The sequence below is a fragment of the Oryctolagus cuniculus genome, chromosome 15 (assembly GCF_051225735.1).
Source record: "Oryctolagus cuniculus isolate XC-2025 breed Fujian yellow rabbit chromosome 15, ASM5122573v1, whole genome shotgun sequence".
NCBI lineage: Eukaryota > Metazoa > Chordata > Mammalia > Lagomorpha > Leporidae > Oryctolagus > Oryctolagus cuniculus.
The window spans coordinates 8,032,692-8,048,217 of NC_142881.1; the positions used below are offsets into that span (position 1 = coordinate 8,032,692).

Here is a 15,526-nt window from a genome sequence, read left to right on the forward strand (position 1 = left end):
AAGGCACTGGAATTAAAGTTGTCCATTCTATTCTTTGATAATCAACTTTAACACATTCAGAGTTTGGTTGGTATTATAATTTAAAAAGAAACCTGACATCTCTGTCCCTTACGGAACTCACTCTCCAAATGTATTTTAGGGGCCAGCGCTGTGGCGCTGTAGGTTAATCCTCCGTCTGTGGTGCCAGCATCCCATATGGGCACCTGTTCTAGTCCCAGCTGCACCTCTTCTGATCCAGCTCTCTGCTATTACCTGGGAAAGCAGTAGAAAATGGCCCAGGTCCTTGGGCCCCTGCACCTGTGTAGGAAACCCGGGAGAAGTTCCTGGCTCTTGGTTCCTGGCTTCGGGTCAATCAGCTCAGCTCCAGCCATTGCGGCCATTTGGGGAGTGAACCAGCGAATGGAAGACCTCTCACTCTGTCTTTCCCTTTCACTGTCTGTAAATCTACCTCTCAAACAAATAAAAATAAAATCCTTTTAAAAATGTATTTTATACTTCATTGACTTCTTAGGCAGGGAAACTAGAATATAACAGTAGTCCCATCTACAATTGACCCCTTCCATGAATGGCTTTTTTTTTTTTTTTTTCCAGCCTCTCACTAGTGAGATAGTGCAGTACAGGGTTGAAGAAAAACAGACTCTGGAGTCTGGAAGAAGTAATTTCAGATTCTAGCATCTGATATTTATGGCTATGTGATCTTGGGCAAGTGATTAGGATGCCACACCAGAGTGCCTAGGTTCCAGGCTCAGCTCTGTTTCTTTTCTTTCTTTCATCTTTTTTTTCTCCCTTTTTAAGATTTATTTATTTGAAAGGCAGATCTACAGAGAGGCAGAGAGAGTGAGAAAGTCTTCCATCCACTGGCTCACTCCCCAAATGGCCGCAATGGCCAAAGCTGGGCCAATCTGAAGCCAGAAGCCAGGAGCTTCTTCTGGGTCTCCCATGTGGGTGCAGGGACCCAAGGACTTGGGCCATCTTCTACTTTTCCAGGCCATAGCAGAGAGCTGGATCAGAAGTGGAGTTGGGACTTGAAATGGCACCTAAATGGGATGCCGGCACTGCAGGCAGCAGCTTTACCCGCTACACCACAGCGCCGGTCCTGGCAAGTGACTTTTAACCTCTCATTTAAACCTCCCAGAATGTTTCCTTACCTGTAAAAGGCAGATAGTAAAACCTCTTGGGTTTTTTGAGGATTACTGAAACAGTCCATATAAAGGGTTTAGCACAGTACCTATCAAATAGCAAGGGCTCAATCAGTGTTACTGACTATCTCAATTACGACTTCTAAGAACCAGCAATGATCATAAGAGACGCAGTAGTAATAACAGGGTCACACTGTCAGCTCTTATTTGTTGCTAACAGTGTGTTCCAAATCCTTTAACAAATGTGGGTAACGCCCTGACGTATGTTTTCCCAGTAGTTTAGGTCATATACTGGAAAGCCGAGAGAAAGAGAAGAAAGAAATAAGAGTTGTTCATCTTCGCTGCGTATCAGCCCATCTTTGCGGTCTGTGCCTAGGAGCAGGCATAACTCCTCAGAAAAAGGACACTGACAGCCACAAGAAAACTGTAGGTGTCTGTGAATTTTTCGTTTGTTTTCAGGATTAGCTAGTTCAGGGCAAGGCTGCAAGGAACACCTTTTACTCCTTAAGGGTTAGGACAGGAACACTTTGGACTAGCAAGAGGGAAGGGAGACACGTGAGGTCCGCTGAGCCAGGAAGAATTAAAAAGCCTTAGGGGAGGGCAGGTAAGCTCTGGAGTGCACAGGGGCTCGAAGCGGGAGGGCGGGGGCAGGCAGAGGGAGCGGCAGCATCCGGGGAGAAGGAGGCGAGGCAAGTATGGGGACCACCTTGCACAGGGCCGGGCGTGGTCACGGATGATGTCCCCAGGAGCCAACCAGTCTCCTCACAACACGCTCAGGAAGCGTGCCTTGCTTCCCATCGCATCGGCACCACGCTGCCCACATTCCTTATTTCTCGCAGAGGCTGTTTTCATCGTTAATGAAACCCACTACAGAATTCTCTGTGAATCTCAGTCAACACATCACCTTTATACCGAGATTATCTTTTAAGAAAGCCCACTGCCGAGACACTGAAGAAGCCAGCGGCTCTTCCAGTGAGACCCGATTTCCCCGCTGACGCCACCGTGAGCCCCACGACGAGGCATGACAAAGCCCAGGAGCGCTCTACACACAGCCGTTATTTTAGAGTCACAGACAGCAGAGGCAAATGTACTTCTGAAAATGGTACACAGTCGCAGGGTGAGATTAATGAGAAGGCGCGTGGTAAAACACAGCTGTCTAGACGCTGGGCGCTGAATGGAATCCAGTTTTAGCCAAAGCACTGGGTGTTACCTTTCTGGCAGGAAACGCTTTCCACGTACTGTGGCGGTTTTTTTTAACAATGGAACTTGGTCTTCCTTGCCTTTAACTGCACAGCCCTGGTTTCGGTGCTGATTTCCTAACATCGCCTGCTCTCCAGTGCTGTCCACGCCATCAGAATGATTTCCCACAGTTATAACCCACAGCACAACATCATCACATTTTTTTGTACAGAGCAGCAGTTGCTCCTTGAATAGAATGATGGTGATTTATGCCTTGCCAAATACTTCTCAGAGCGCAAGTCTGATCTGTTTGCTACCCACTGACCAGAGTTCTGCTAAACTCAGAAGTGCCGATGGTTAGACCGAGGCCCACACCGCCTGTGAACAGAATAATCAAGTCCACGAACCTCGACAGAGGAAATGACATCTCTGTTTCATTAACTTCTTGCTAAAATTTCTTTTGATTATAAAGGTGGGCAACAAGTTACAGTAGAATGAGCAGTATCTGCAACTCTGTCACAAAAAGAGATCACAGATATTTTTAAATCACACTGAGTTGGTGCGAATATCTTCAAATATTGTTTGTGCTCATCACTACTTCAAAAATTATAAGTTACCAGAACCACTGCCAGATCTTATTTAATTAAGAAGCACATAATACTGCATCACAATCTGAAAAATACTTTATCGCTATTTTATTACTGATTTTCTCCATGAGTCTCTATACTTTACGCATTTTACACATTTTGAGAAAAGGTCTATAAACTTCATGTCTGTATATATTTCATTTACAGCACAAACTTAAGAACTGCGGACTGCAGAATGTTCTGGTAAATCTTTTGCTAACCTCATTAAGTGTAGCCTCTACTTTAGTTATCACCCCTTCTACATTATGTGCCAGCTTCTTGGTCCAGATGTTCAAGTGCTTCCTACCGGGGGCTTTCCCAGTCTGAAAGGCCAGGGGAGATGCATCAGAGCCCTCGTGGTGCCTCACCCTGACTCCCTGCTCACTGCTTCCCTCCCGAATGTGCCTTCCTGCTCTTTCCTCTGAGATGGTTCCAGAGCTCCTGCGTATCCCAGCTGCTGACTGCTGGCCAGGACGCTCATCATCACAGACCCCAGCCCAAGGCTCCCCCTCCTCAACACCTCAGAACGTGGCTTTCCCTCTCCTGAACGGCAACTTTGCTTTCCCAGAGCTCATACTTTCCCCGAGGTTCTCGTGAGTACAAACTGTTTCTTCTTTCTCAATAAACCTTCTGAGAGTGAGTCCATTGGCTCCCGACTCCACAGCGAAGCTTCAAGAACAAACAGCCCATTTCCCCGGAGGCTCGGGCCGGCTTCCAGCCTCACCCTTTCCCACACTGGGTGGCTGGCTCTCCTGCCCTCCTGCCAATTCCTCGTGTTTACTGGACCTCGCTCACAAACACCTTCCCCAGTGTCCTAGCGGAGTTCAGAGTCCAGGAGAGCAGCTCAGGCGACACCGGGCTTGAACCCTTGCGCTCCAGTGACTGTCCAGGGCCACACGGTTTGACGGGTCATCCACCCCAAGTCAGTCCTCCATAGTCAAGTCTCTGCATCACATGGCTCTTCCTCAGGACACATCCCTGGTTTGCCCACTAAAGTGTCATTAACTTTTCCAGACACTACCAGTTTTCCCCACCTTCCAGCCTCTAGTTCCTGTCTCCCCCTCGGGCTCCCGCTTCCATTACTCTCAGACCCACTTAGGTTCCATGGTGCTCTTCGCAAGCACTCACATCACAATATCCCAAACATTCTTACGCAGGTTTCTTCTTTTGAATTTTTTATGCTGAGACGTTCGCCTTACAGAAGAGTTGTAAAAGTAACAGGAGTTCCCTGATGGTCGGAGAGTTTATCCAGTCATGACCGTGACCTCACACAGAGCGAGTCTCGTACAACTCCAAATCCACAGCCGCCAACCCAACCTGGTGCTTGGATGTCTGGCTTTCCAGTTTCGCAGTCGGTCCCTTTCCCACGCTCTGAAATGATCACCTCAAACTCCATACTGTCCTCAAACGCCCATCCCTCACTGCCAGGGATGGCCCCACATTCTCCTCAAACGCCCTTCCCTTACTGCCAGGGATGGCCCCACACTGTCCTCAAACGCCCACCCCTCACTGCCAGGGATGGCCCCACACTGTCCTCAAACGCCCACCCCTCACTGCCAGGGATGGCCCCACACTGTCCTCAAACGCCCATCCCTCACTGCCAGGGATGGCCTCTCCTGTAAAGGGAAAGCAAGCACCAACAAGAACACCTTCACCTTTCTGCACCGAAGCCGTAAATCATCGTGAATTTGCACCCGTCGTCCCCCTCTGCCTGGTGACTGCAGCCACCACCTCTGCACTCTCAGCACCGCCCTTTTCTCCCTCAGGCTTCTCTTAAGCGCCGACTCTTGCTGGGTGAACCATCTCTGACCTCGCTTCCGCCTCCAGCTGCCACCTTTCCCCTCCTCCCCTCTGCAGCCAGACCCTGCCTGAGTGGTCTTACCTGCTGTACCTGCAACTTCACCCCCTCCCTCACCCACTCCTCAGCCCTCCCAAGACGACTTTCCCCTCACTGGTAGCACTCTCTCTCCCAGGACCGCCCGCAGGCATCTCTGTGCCTTCTAGGCTTCGACTCACTTGCCCTGGCAGCTTTCCTTTGGTCCAGCACATCCTCCTACCTCCAAATGCTCTTATTCCCAAATCCCATGACTTTGCTTCGCTCTTGCTTTCCTCCCATTCTTTCCAGCTCAGTCTTTCTCAGGCTGCGGCTCTGCTGCTATGGCTTAACTCGTATGGGTTAGGAAAGGGACAGGGGAGAGGAGACACTCTTACATTCCAGAGTTTGAGTGCACACATCACTGACAGTAAAGATGGAGACAAATGCTACAGTTTGAATGCATATCCTCCAGAATTCAGGTGTTTGTTGACACTTAATGGTTAATGTAACAGTGTGAAGAGACAGAGCCTCTAAGAGGTGATGAAGCCAGGAGCGCTCCCCCCTCAAGAGTGGGGTGAGCCCCTATAGAAGAGGCTTCAGGAAACACTGTTTGCGTGCCCTCTTGGGGTCTGCCATGTGAGCATTCGGCAGTCCTCAAGCCCTCACCAGACACCGCGTCCACCAGCACCTTGAACTCGAACTTTCCAGCATCCAGAACATGAGAAACAAATTTTGGTTCTTTACAAGTACCCATACTAGGTATTCTATTATAGCAGCACAAAATGGATTAAGTCAATTCACACTAAGGACCAGCAAGGCCACCTGAATTCACATGCACACGAAGACACGTGCAAAGGATGCCGCGATGTCTGTAAAGGTAACATTCCAAATCCAATTGTCTGTCAACAAAGGGATGCGTACGTTGTGGCATACTGATTCCACAGAGTATTTTACGCAGTTAAAGTGAACTAGGGAACTACATGTATCAATAAAAATGAATCTTGAAAACAAAATAATAAATAAAGAAAGCAATCTGCAAAAGGCCTTGTTCAGAACAGTAGTATTTATGTCAACTAAAAATACACCAAATGATAGTATATTTTCTAATGAGTACACACAGCTGTAGTATAAGCCTTAAAAAATGAAGGAACAGGAAGCATTCGCAGCAGCTTCAGGATTGTGGTTAAAAAAATCTGTAGCAAAAATAAGTTGTGTAAATATGGATGCCAGTTATATCAGCTCCTATGCCTTTCTGGAAATTATACAGATAGCTTTCAAACTGATTTCTAAAAGTATGTTTAACTGCCAGAAACATGTATGCTTTGGGATTTCAAAGTCGACTCGGCTTTAAAATGCTAGAAGCAGGTTTTAGATACTGTACTCAGCATGAAGCTACAGAACAGTTTATGGATTTCTTAAGAAACTCACTGCTGAAGAGGTACACGTAATTAAAGAAACTGGCTTATCCTGGGGACATTTGCGAGGCACTGTTAGTGTTCGTGACATAAGCGCCCCTGGGGATTACATGAGGGGTTATCATTTCTGGCTGCATACCCCTGTCATCTGAGGAGCTTAAAACAAAAAAAAAGAGTTCTCTCAGCTCTGCCATTTGGATTATTATTCAAGAGACTTGGGCCTGGACTTCCTTGTTGCTATCAAGCTCCCCCAGGTGACCCTAATGTGCAGCATGGGCTGAAATCTGTGGCTTACTGACAGATTCTTTGCTTGGCCAACCTGTAGTCAGGCTCCGGAACCTTCTAGCCCACCTAAGTACTTGTTGAGAGCCGTCATCCTCACGCTCTGCTCAGGCCCACTGCCCCTCAGGTGCTCACCCAGGCCTGCCTTCATCAAAAATCCCCCTTGTTGGACCGGCGCCATGGCTCACTTAGCTAATCTTCCGCCTGCGGCACCGGCACCCCGGGTTCTAGTCCCAGCTGGGGCGCCACATTCTGCTCCTCTTCCAGGCCAGCTCTCTGCTGTGGCCCGGGAAGGCAGTGGAGGATGGCCCAAGTGCTTGGGCCCTGCACCCCATGGGAGACCAGGAGGAAGCACCTGGCGCAGCGCACCAGCCATGGTGGCCATTTGGGGGTGAACCAACGGAAAAGGAAGACCTTTCTCTCTGTCTCTCTCTCTGTCTAACTCTCTGTCTGTCAAAAAAAAAAAAAAAATCCCCCTCGCCTCTGATACTTTTGCGTTGTCAATGCCGGCAGCTTTTTGCTTCTTTAAACCAGTCTGCACTTTAGGATTTATTACAGAAAGCTAATAAAGGTCACTGTTTGTGAGACTGGCTGGGAGAAAGTGAGATGGAGCTGGTAAAACAGAATTCCTTTTTAAAAAAATGATAAATAACGTTAAAACAAGAGAGATTTTGGAGACACCTTGATTGTGGTGGTTACACAAAATCTACAACTGTTAAAATGGCACAGAAGCGTTCACAGGTGTATTTCCCTGGGTAGAGAAATGGCGGTGGCAGTGAAGGGGCTGTGAACTAGCTGACCACAGACAGATGGACAGGAGGAAGGACAAGCTTTGTGTCTGGGGAGGCCCGGTGTGACGTTAGTGCTTCTGCCTGTGGCTGCCGACTGCCCCAATTTTTCTATTCAGAGTGACTTTCATGTCACTTTGGTGACTTGCTAGTGTTTCCCCCGAGCCTTGCCAGAACACATGCTGGCCAATTTTGGGGTTTCTGCACAAATATCAGGTGAGAGACCTGCCGGCAAGCACTCTTAGGTTTGCGCATCTCATGATTTTAAGCACCTTTTCCCATGTTGAAAGACCACTTGAGCCTTTTGCTTACTGTTTATTCATGTCCTGTGACTATTTTCCTATTAAATTTTTTTTCTTTCCTATTGATTTCCAGAAGCTATATAAATGAAATAAATTAGCTCTTTGCTGACAGGAATTGCAATTTCTTTTGGCCAGTTTGTCATTTGTCTTTTTGATTTTCCTTATAGTTTTGTTTTGCCAAGCTGAAATCTATTTTTGTTTTGTCAAAATTATTAATCTTTCTTCAGGAGAGTGCATCCAAGCTTTTAATTAGAATGGCCTTTCTTATTCTAACAAGGGAACTTGCTCATCTATTTCTAGTACTTTTATTAGTCATCTCTTACATTTAACGTGCATTTTTATACTGGCAAAAGATAATGGATGCCAAGAACAAATTTAATTTTTTTCTCAATTCATACTAAGATTCCAGAGCTAGAATATTAGAATGCTTATCCTTGGGAAGCATATTTTGATGATATAAAAACACGACAACCTGGCCGGTACTGTGGCATTATGGGTAAAGCTGCTGCCTGCTCCCTGTTAATGGCCCGGGAAAACCAGCAGAGGATGGCCCAAGTGTTTGGGTTCCTGCCTCCCCCACGGGAGATCCAGATCAAGCTGCAAGCCCCTGGTGTTGGCCTGGCCCAGGCCTGGCTGTGGCAGCCATCTGGGAAGTGAACCAGCAGATGGAAGATTCCTCTAGTTCTCCTTCTCTGTAACTCTTTTTTTTTTTTTTTTTTTTTTTATTTTTTGACAGGCAGAGTGGACAGTGAGAGAGAGAGACAGAGAGAGAAAGGTCTTCCCTTGCCGTTGGTTCACCCTCCAATGGCCGCCGCTGCAGCCGGCGCACCGCGCTGATCCGATGGCAGGAGCCAGGATCCAGGTGCTTTTCCTGGTCTCCCATGGGGTGCAGGGCCCAAGCACCTGGGCCATCCTCCACTGCACTCCCTGGCCATAGCAGAGAGCTGGCCTGGAAGAGGGGCAACCGGGACAGAATCCGGCGCCCTGACCGGGACTAGAACCCGGTGTGCCGGCACCGCAAGGTGGAGGATTAACCTATTGAGCCACAGCGCCGGCCTCTCTGTAACTCTTTCAAATAAGTAAATAAATCTTTTTTTTTTTTTTTTCGACAGGCAGAGTGGACAGTGAGACAGTGAGAGAGACAGAGAGAAAGGTCTTCCTTTGCCGTTGGTTCACCCTCCATCGCACCGCGCTGATCTGAAGGCAGGAGCCAGGTGCTTCTCCTGGTCTCCCATGGGGTGCAGGGCCCAAGCACTTGGGCCATCCTCCACTGCACTCCCTGGCCACAGCAGAGAGCTGGACTGGAAGAGGGGCAACCGGGACAGAATCTGGTGGCCCGACCAGCACTAGAACCCAGTGTGCCGGCGCCGCAGGTGGAGGATTAGCCTATTGAGCCGCAGCGCTGGCCTAAATAAATCTTAAAAAAAAAAAAAAATCACATCCTGGTGCTGGCACTCAGGCACAGTGGGTTTGGCTGCTATCTGCAACACTGGTATCCAATATGAGTGCCAGTTTGTGTCTTGGCTGTTCTACTTCTCATCCAGCTCTCTGTTACTGAGCCTAGGAAGGCAGTGGAAGACAGCCCAAATCCTTGAACCCCTGCCATCCACGTGAGAGACTTACATGGAGTTCTAGGCTACTGGTTTCATACTGGCCCAGCCTGGCCATTGTGGACATTTGAGGAGTGAACCAGTAGATAGATGTAAATCTCTCTCTATAACTCTGCCTTTCAAATAAATAAATGAAACTTTTTTTAAAAAAATACTATGTCCTCTTGCATTGATTCAATATTACAGATGAAAGAAAGGTAAAATAATTTTATTTTATAACACAAGTGAATGTGTATAACATCTAAAAGAAAGACTTTTTAATTATCAACTAGCCAGAATATTTTTTCTACCCTTGCTGGAAATGAAAGAATATTAACACAGTGAGCTATAATTATACTCTATCAGAACAGCCATAGCAAAAAACTATGGATATCAACTACTGGTAAGGATGATGAGAAACTGGATCTCATACCCTGCTGCTGGTGCAGCCACTCTGAAAGCAGTTCAGCATCTCTTACTACTGTGTAATCACCATATGATCAAGTGGTTGTGCATTTGGATATATTTATCTGAGACAAATAAAAACTTAACTTCAAAACCTACACATAAATATTCATAGTAGCTTTGTTCACGATAGTCAGAAACTGCAAACAATCCAGTTGTCCTCATGAGTCAATCCACGTATGGTGTGGGGGCCTGCTTGGCACCCCAGAGTTGACATAATGATTCTTTTAAGTTGAAGACATTGGAGAGAAAAAACTCTTCTAGGAGTTTCCATTACCCGACTAAAAGCAGCAACCTCTGGGAGATGTGGCTGCCATAAATCCCCTCTTTGGGAGAGTTTTATGGCCCTGAAGGTGGAAAAAACCGCTCACGCTAATATAGGCAAACATCATCACATTTTCTTACCACCTGGACTTCCCAAATCCACCTATCTCTCCCTAAAGAAATCTACTTATGTTTCCCACAAATGGTCCTTTCTTCCTTTTTTTCCCTAAATTAGGTAAACAGTAGTCTTCCACGCCTCCTCACCCCCCAACCCCAGCCACCCCCTTACCTGTGGGGATGTGCCTGACCCTGAGGATGGCTGCAAACCGCACACGGAAGCTGTTTTCCCTGCAGGCCCTGCTGGATTGCCTGGTGGCACCAGAGGTGATCTGTCCTTCCCAACGTGGTTTACACCCTGGTGCCTCTTTCGCATCACTACTCTTTGCTTCGGGGCTACTACTTAATGAAATAAGGGTTACTCGACCGCAAGCACTGGGACACCAGGACAGCTGACCAGATAATGGAGAGAGCTTCTAAATGATAGACAGGCAAGAGGAGATACTATGTGGATATGCTGGAAGAAGGTGACCCACGTCCAGAGGGAGGGAGCAGGAAGGTGTGTTTCTCGGGTGTGCGATTCATTTTTATTTATTTGAAAGGCAGAGATCTTCCCTCTGCTGGGTCACTTCCCATATGCCTGCAACAGCTAAGGGCCTGGAATCCAACTTGGGTCTCCCTCATGGGTGGCAGGGACCAAAATACTTGGGCTATCACTTGCTGTTTCCCAGAGTATGCATGAACAAAAAGTTAGAACTGGAAGTGGAGTCAGGACTGGAACTCAGACACTCAGGGATGGGATGTGGGCGTCCCAAGCAATGTCTTAATCACCACACAAAATGCCTGCCCCAAAACCCACGAATTGCTTATTTCTGGGATTTTCCATTTAAGATTTTTGGACTATGGTTGACTGTAGGTAGCTGAAACCATGGAAAACAAAACCACAGATAAGAGGGAACACTGTATAAGCCTTTAACTTTAATCATTTAATAAACCAGAGATAGAGCAAATAAACCTTCTACTACTGCTAATTTGTCTTTTGTCACTTAATTACCATGCTCCAGCCACTAAACCTAACAGGGAAAAGGACAAGTTCCCCGCCCCTTACTATTTAGCAAAAAAATTACTGTGTTGTTGCTGTGGATTCGTTCTGAGAGGAGGAGTGCAGTGGGGACAAGAGGCACGGAGTCACCACACAGACCCCGGGCATTGGGTGAAAGCAGGCCAGAGGTGAGCAGCCCACAGACTCCTTTATTTCAATTGGCACAGCAGCTTATATAGCCGAGGCAGCCAATCCGGTCAAGGGGCAGTTTATTCCCTAAGCAATCACAGCCTGTTGCCAGGCAGGCTCCATTGCCAGGTGGTTTTGAAGCCATTCCTGAGTAACTGATGCTCGCTTGCCAGTGGCCATCTTGGCATGGCCTTCTCATTCCACCAATCTGTGTGATTCTATTTATCTAACATCTTGTAATGTCAAAATTATACAGATGGAAAGTGATGAATGGTTACTAAGTGTTAAGGACTAGGGCAGGGGTGATGGTGGCATGTGGGTAAAGAGGGCAACACAGGGGAACTCAGCGCTGCTAGAATTATCTGTAGCTTGACTGGAGTGGTGGATACAAACACATACTTGTGATAAAACTGCACAGGGGGCTAGTACTGTGTCGCAGATTAATCCTCCACCTGCGGTGCCAGCATCCCATATGGGCATTGGTTCTATTCACAGCTGCTCCTCTTCCTATCCAGCTCTCTGCCATGGCCTGTTTTGAAAGCAGTAGAAGATGGCCCAAATGCTTGGGCCCCTGCACCCACGTGGGAGACCAGGAAGAAGCACCTGGCTCCTGGCTTCAGATCAGCGCAGCTCCAGCCATTGCATCCATTTGGGGAGTGAACCAATGGAAGGAAGACCTTTCTCTCTTCTCGCCCTCTCACTGTCTGTAGCTCTATCTCTCAAATAAATAAATAAAATTAAAAAAAAAAAACTGCACAGAATACACACACACACATACACTCAAAACTGGGACTACCTGAAAAGGATTGGTAGATTATAACCATGTCAGCTTCCTGGTTGTGATTCTGTACTATAGTCTGGTACAGGTGTTACCCATTGGAGTCAACTGGATGAAGAGTATGCAGGACCTCTGGTCTTCTGACAACTGCATGAGGATCATAAGAAGATACGGACGGTTGTACAGGTTACAATACTGAATCCAGGGTTGGGATTTGGCAGGAATGGCCCTGTCACAATCACACTGAGAACACTTTATCCAAAAGCCTCCGGCTGTGTGTGCTTGGCAGAGGCCTCTCAAGGAAGTAGCATTTTCTGTTCAAGAACAGTGAGGATTTGTTGCTTATCCTCAGGGCTGATAGAATCAGCAGGGAACACACTTGCCGATCCTGGTGATCAGATCAGCTGGGTTGTACCTTGATGCTTCAGGTAACCCTCATTTTCTTTAATAAAGCTTCTCACAGTGCACGAGGTGCGCTGCTGGCCATTTAGGGTTGCCGAAAAAAAGCTCTACCGTGCTCCCTACACGTGCAAAGGTAAGAGTTTGCCATAGGTATGGATGCATGAGAAAAACTGCATATAGAGAGAGCTTAGCACTATCTGGTTTCAGGCATTCCCTGGGGGTCTTGGAATGCATCCCCTCCCCCAGTGAACAGGGTGGGGAGAACTACTGTTCAGCAAATTGAGCAATATTTCCTTCTCCATTTCTAAACAGTTAAAGGATTCTGAATCTTCTAAGCAGTTTACTGAATTCCAAATTTAGAATATCCATTTGAAGATGTGATTGAAGTACCACATACCTCACTTTAGTTTTTTTTTTTTTTAAGGTTTATTTTATTTATTTGAAAGGTAGAGAGAGAGAAAGAGAAAGAGAAAGAGAAAGAGAAAGAGAAAGAGAGAGAGAGAGAGAGAGAAAGAGAGAGGTCTCCCATCTGCTGATTCACTCCCCAAATGGCCGCAATGGCCAAGGCTGGGCCAAGCTGAAGCCAGGAGCTTCTTCTGGGTCTCCCACATGGGTGCAGGGGCCTAAGTACTTGGCCCATCTCCTATTGCTTTCCCAGGCACATTAGCAGGGAGCTGGACTGGAAGTGGAGCAGCCAGGACTGCAAAGCATGCTCATATAGCATGCTAGGTTGCAGGTGGCAGGTTAACATGCTATGTCACAATGTTGGCCCCATTTCTGTTGTTTAGATTTTTATTTACTTGAAAGGCAGAGTGACAGAGAAAGAAAGGGAGTGACAGAGAGAAAAGAGGTCTTCCATCCAATGGTTCACTCCCTAAACCGCCACAGTGGCTGGGGGTGGGTCAGGCCGAAGCCAGAAGCCTGGAACTCCATCTAGATCTCCCATGGGGATGGAAGGGAGCCAGGACTTGAGTCACCTCAAGGCACAGTAGCAGGGAGCTGGATTGGAACTGGGGCAGGCAAGACTCCAGCTCCGACATGGGATGTTAGTGTTGCAACCATCAAGTGTCAAATTGCTGGCTCCAAGCAGTAGGTATTATTTTTCCATTTTACGTACCAGGAAACTAAGATTCAAAGAGGGTTAAGCAACCTGCACAGTTATGTTTCTAGGAAGTGGCTGCAGAACCTATATTCACAACCAACGTGCTATAGTCAGCATTCACTCAGTTATGCCAGCTAATTACATAAGAGCCTTAAAATCCATAAAGGAGGGGCTGGCGCCCTGGCGCAGTAGGTTAATCCTCCACCTGCAGTGCCGGCATCCCATATAGGTGCCAGTTCCAGTCCCAGCTGCTCCACTTCCTATCCAGCTCTCTGCTATGTCCTGTTTTGAAAGCAGTAGAAGATGGCCCAAGTGTTTGGGCTCCTGCACCCGCATGGAAGACCCGGAAGAAGCTCCTGGCTCCTGGCTTCAGATCGGCGCAGCTCCGGCCGTTGCAGCCATTTGGGGAATGAACCAACAGAAGGAAGACCTTTCTTGTCTCTTCCTCTCACTGTCTGTAACTCTACCTGTCAAATAAATAAATAAAATTTCTTAAAAAAAACCATAAAGGAATGGTGCTATGGTTTGAGTATCCACCAAGGCTTCATGTGTTGAAATTTAATCCCCATTGTAAAATAATAAGAGAGTAGAAACTATTGTGTGGTATTAACAGGGTGGACATTAGTCCAGTAACGGCATTCCGAGGCTGGGCCTTTGGGAAATGATTGGGATTACAGTCAGCAGGGCAGAGCCCTATGACCAAGCCCTCGTGGTTTCGTAAGAGGCAGAGACACACATACACATGCGCACACGTGTGTGGGTCTGTGTGCTCTTGGGACTCGGCCAGCAGGAATGCCGCCATCAGGTGAGCTCCCCGCAGCTCGGATCTCCAGAACCATGAGCCAAGACAAAACTCTTGCTTACAAAGTAGCCTCCCTGTGGTCACTTCGTTGTGACAGTGGGACAGAGACTAGCGCAATGACGAGCCACCAGAGAACCAAGTCCAAAGGAAAGAGGCCCCCCATCTCCTAGGGAGGGGAGGCCACAGGGCAGGAGGGCCCAGCGCGCGGTCAGCGGGAGTGTGAACGCTGCCACCCTCCTACTCGCTTGAGCTCGCCCGTCACCCCGGGTCCTGCACTTGTCCGGACGGTGTGGAAAGCAAGGGAGCGCGCCGGCCGCACAGCAGGGACCGATCCAGGACGCCGAACTGTGAAACTGCTGATTTATTAACCAGCAACTCCAAAACCGCACTGAACAGCCACCCAAGAACACATTTCTGCTCCCTCGCAACAGCACGCTGACACGGTTTACCGCTTTTCTGAACACTTCGGGCCCATCAAACAGATGACACCAGTTACCGCTAGTCCTGCCTCCGAGAATTAGGCTTGAGGCGCTCCTAACTCCTGCAGGCAAATGCAGGGCCCGGCGGCTGGGCCCGGCCAGGGAGACCAAGCGAGCCCGGAGGGCAGGGCGCCATCCGAGACCAGGAAGGGCCGGGCAGCAGCGGACGCGCAGGCGGCCACGGCGGCCCCGCGCAAGGCTGCCAGCAGCGCGGCTCGCGCGCGTCCGGCCGGCCGGCTCGGCTCGGGTTCGAGGAAGCGGGGCCGGATGGGCCGCGGGAGCCCCCCACGACCGACGGGCAGAGCCCACTGCCTGCCTGGCGGGAGGCCGGAGAGGAGGGCGCCCCGGGACCCCGCACTCCCACCCAGCTGTGCCAGGGCGGGCGCGGGTGGGCTCGGGCGTCCGAGCGGTGACAACCCTGCGAGACGTCTCCGGGGGCGCGGGGCTCCCAGACCCAGACGCCTGCAAAGGTCACCTCGCCGCCGTGGTGCTCCGAGCCCACGCAAAGTGCTCGCCAAAGAAGCCTCCAGACCAGAGCCCCGGCCTCTCGCCTCCAGCTGCCTCCCCCGGCCCTCCCTAAAAAAAAAAAAAAAATGCAGACAGCAGAGACCAGCTCGGCCGGAGGCCCGCTCGGGGGTCGGGGGTCGGCGTCACCGCGGGGGGAAGGTCTGAGACGGGCCTCTGCAGGGCGCCCCCGGCGCCCGGGCCCGCAGCGCGCTCGCCACCGAACGCACTCACCAGCCTGCTGCCGCGAAGCAGCCGGACCGCCAACCCCTCCATCGCAGCCACACGACTGCCCGGCCTCCGCTC

The 15,526-nt window shown here is 49.1% G+C and overlaps 1 protein-coding gene across 2 annotated transcripts in view; it reads right to left on the bottom strand.

Annotated features, from left to right (window-relative positions):
- ACADSB (acyl-CoA dehydrogenase short/branched chain) overlaps positions 1-15,511 on the bottom strand; it is a 39,894-nt gene extending 24,383 nt beyond the window's left edge. For both annotated transcript variants that reach the window (XM_002722594.6, XM_089313866.1), the window contains exon 1: positions 15,455-15,511. In XM_002722594.6, the coding sequence (XP_002722640.4) occupies positions 15,455-15,496 (42 nt within the window). In that variant the 5' untranslated portion in view covers positions 15,497-15,511. The remainder of the gene's footprint in view (positions 1-15,454) is intronic.
- Between the last annotated feature and the right edge of the window lie 15 nt (positions 15,512-15,526).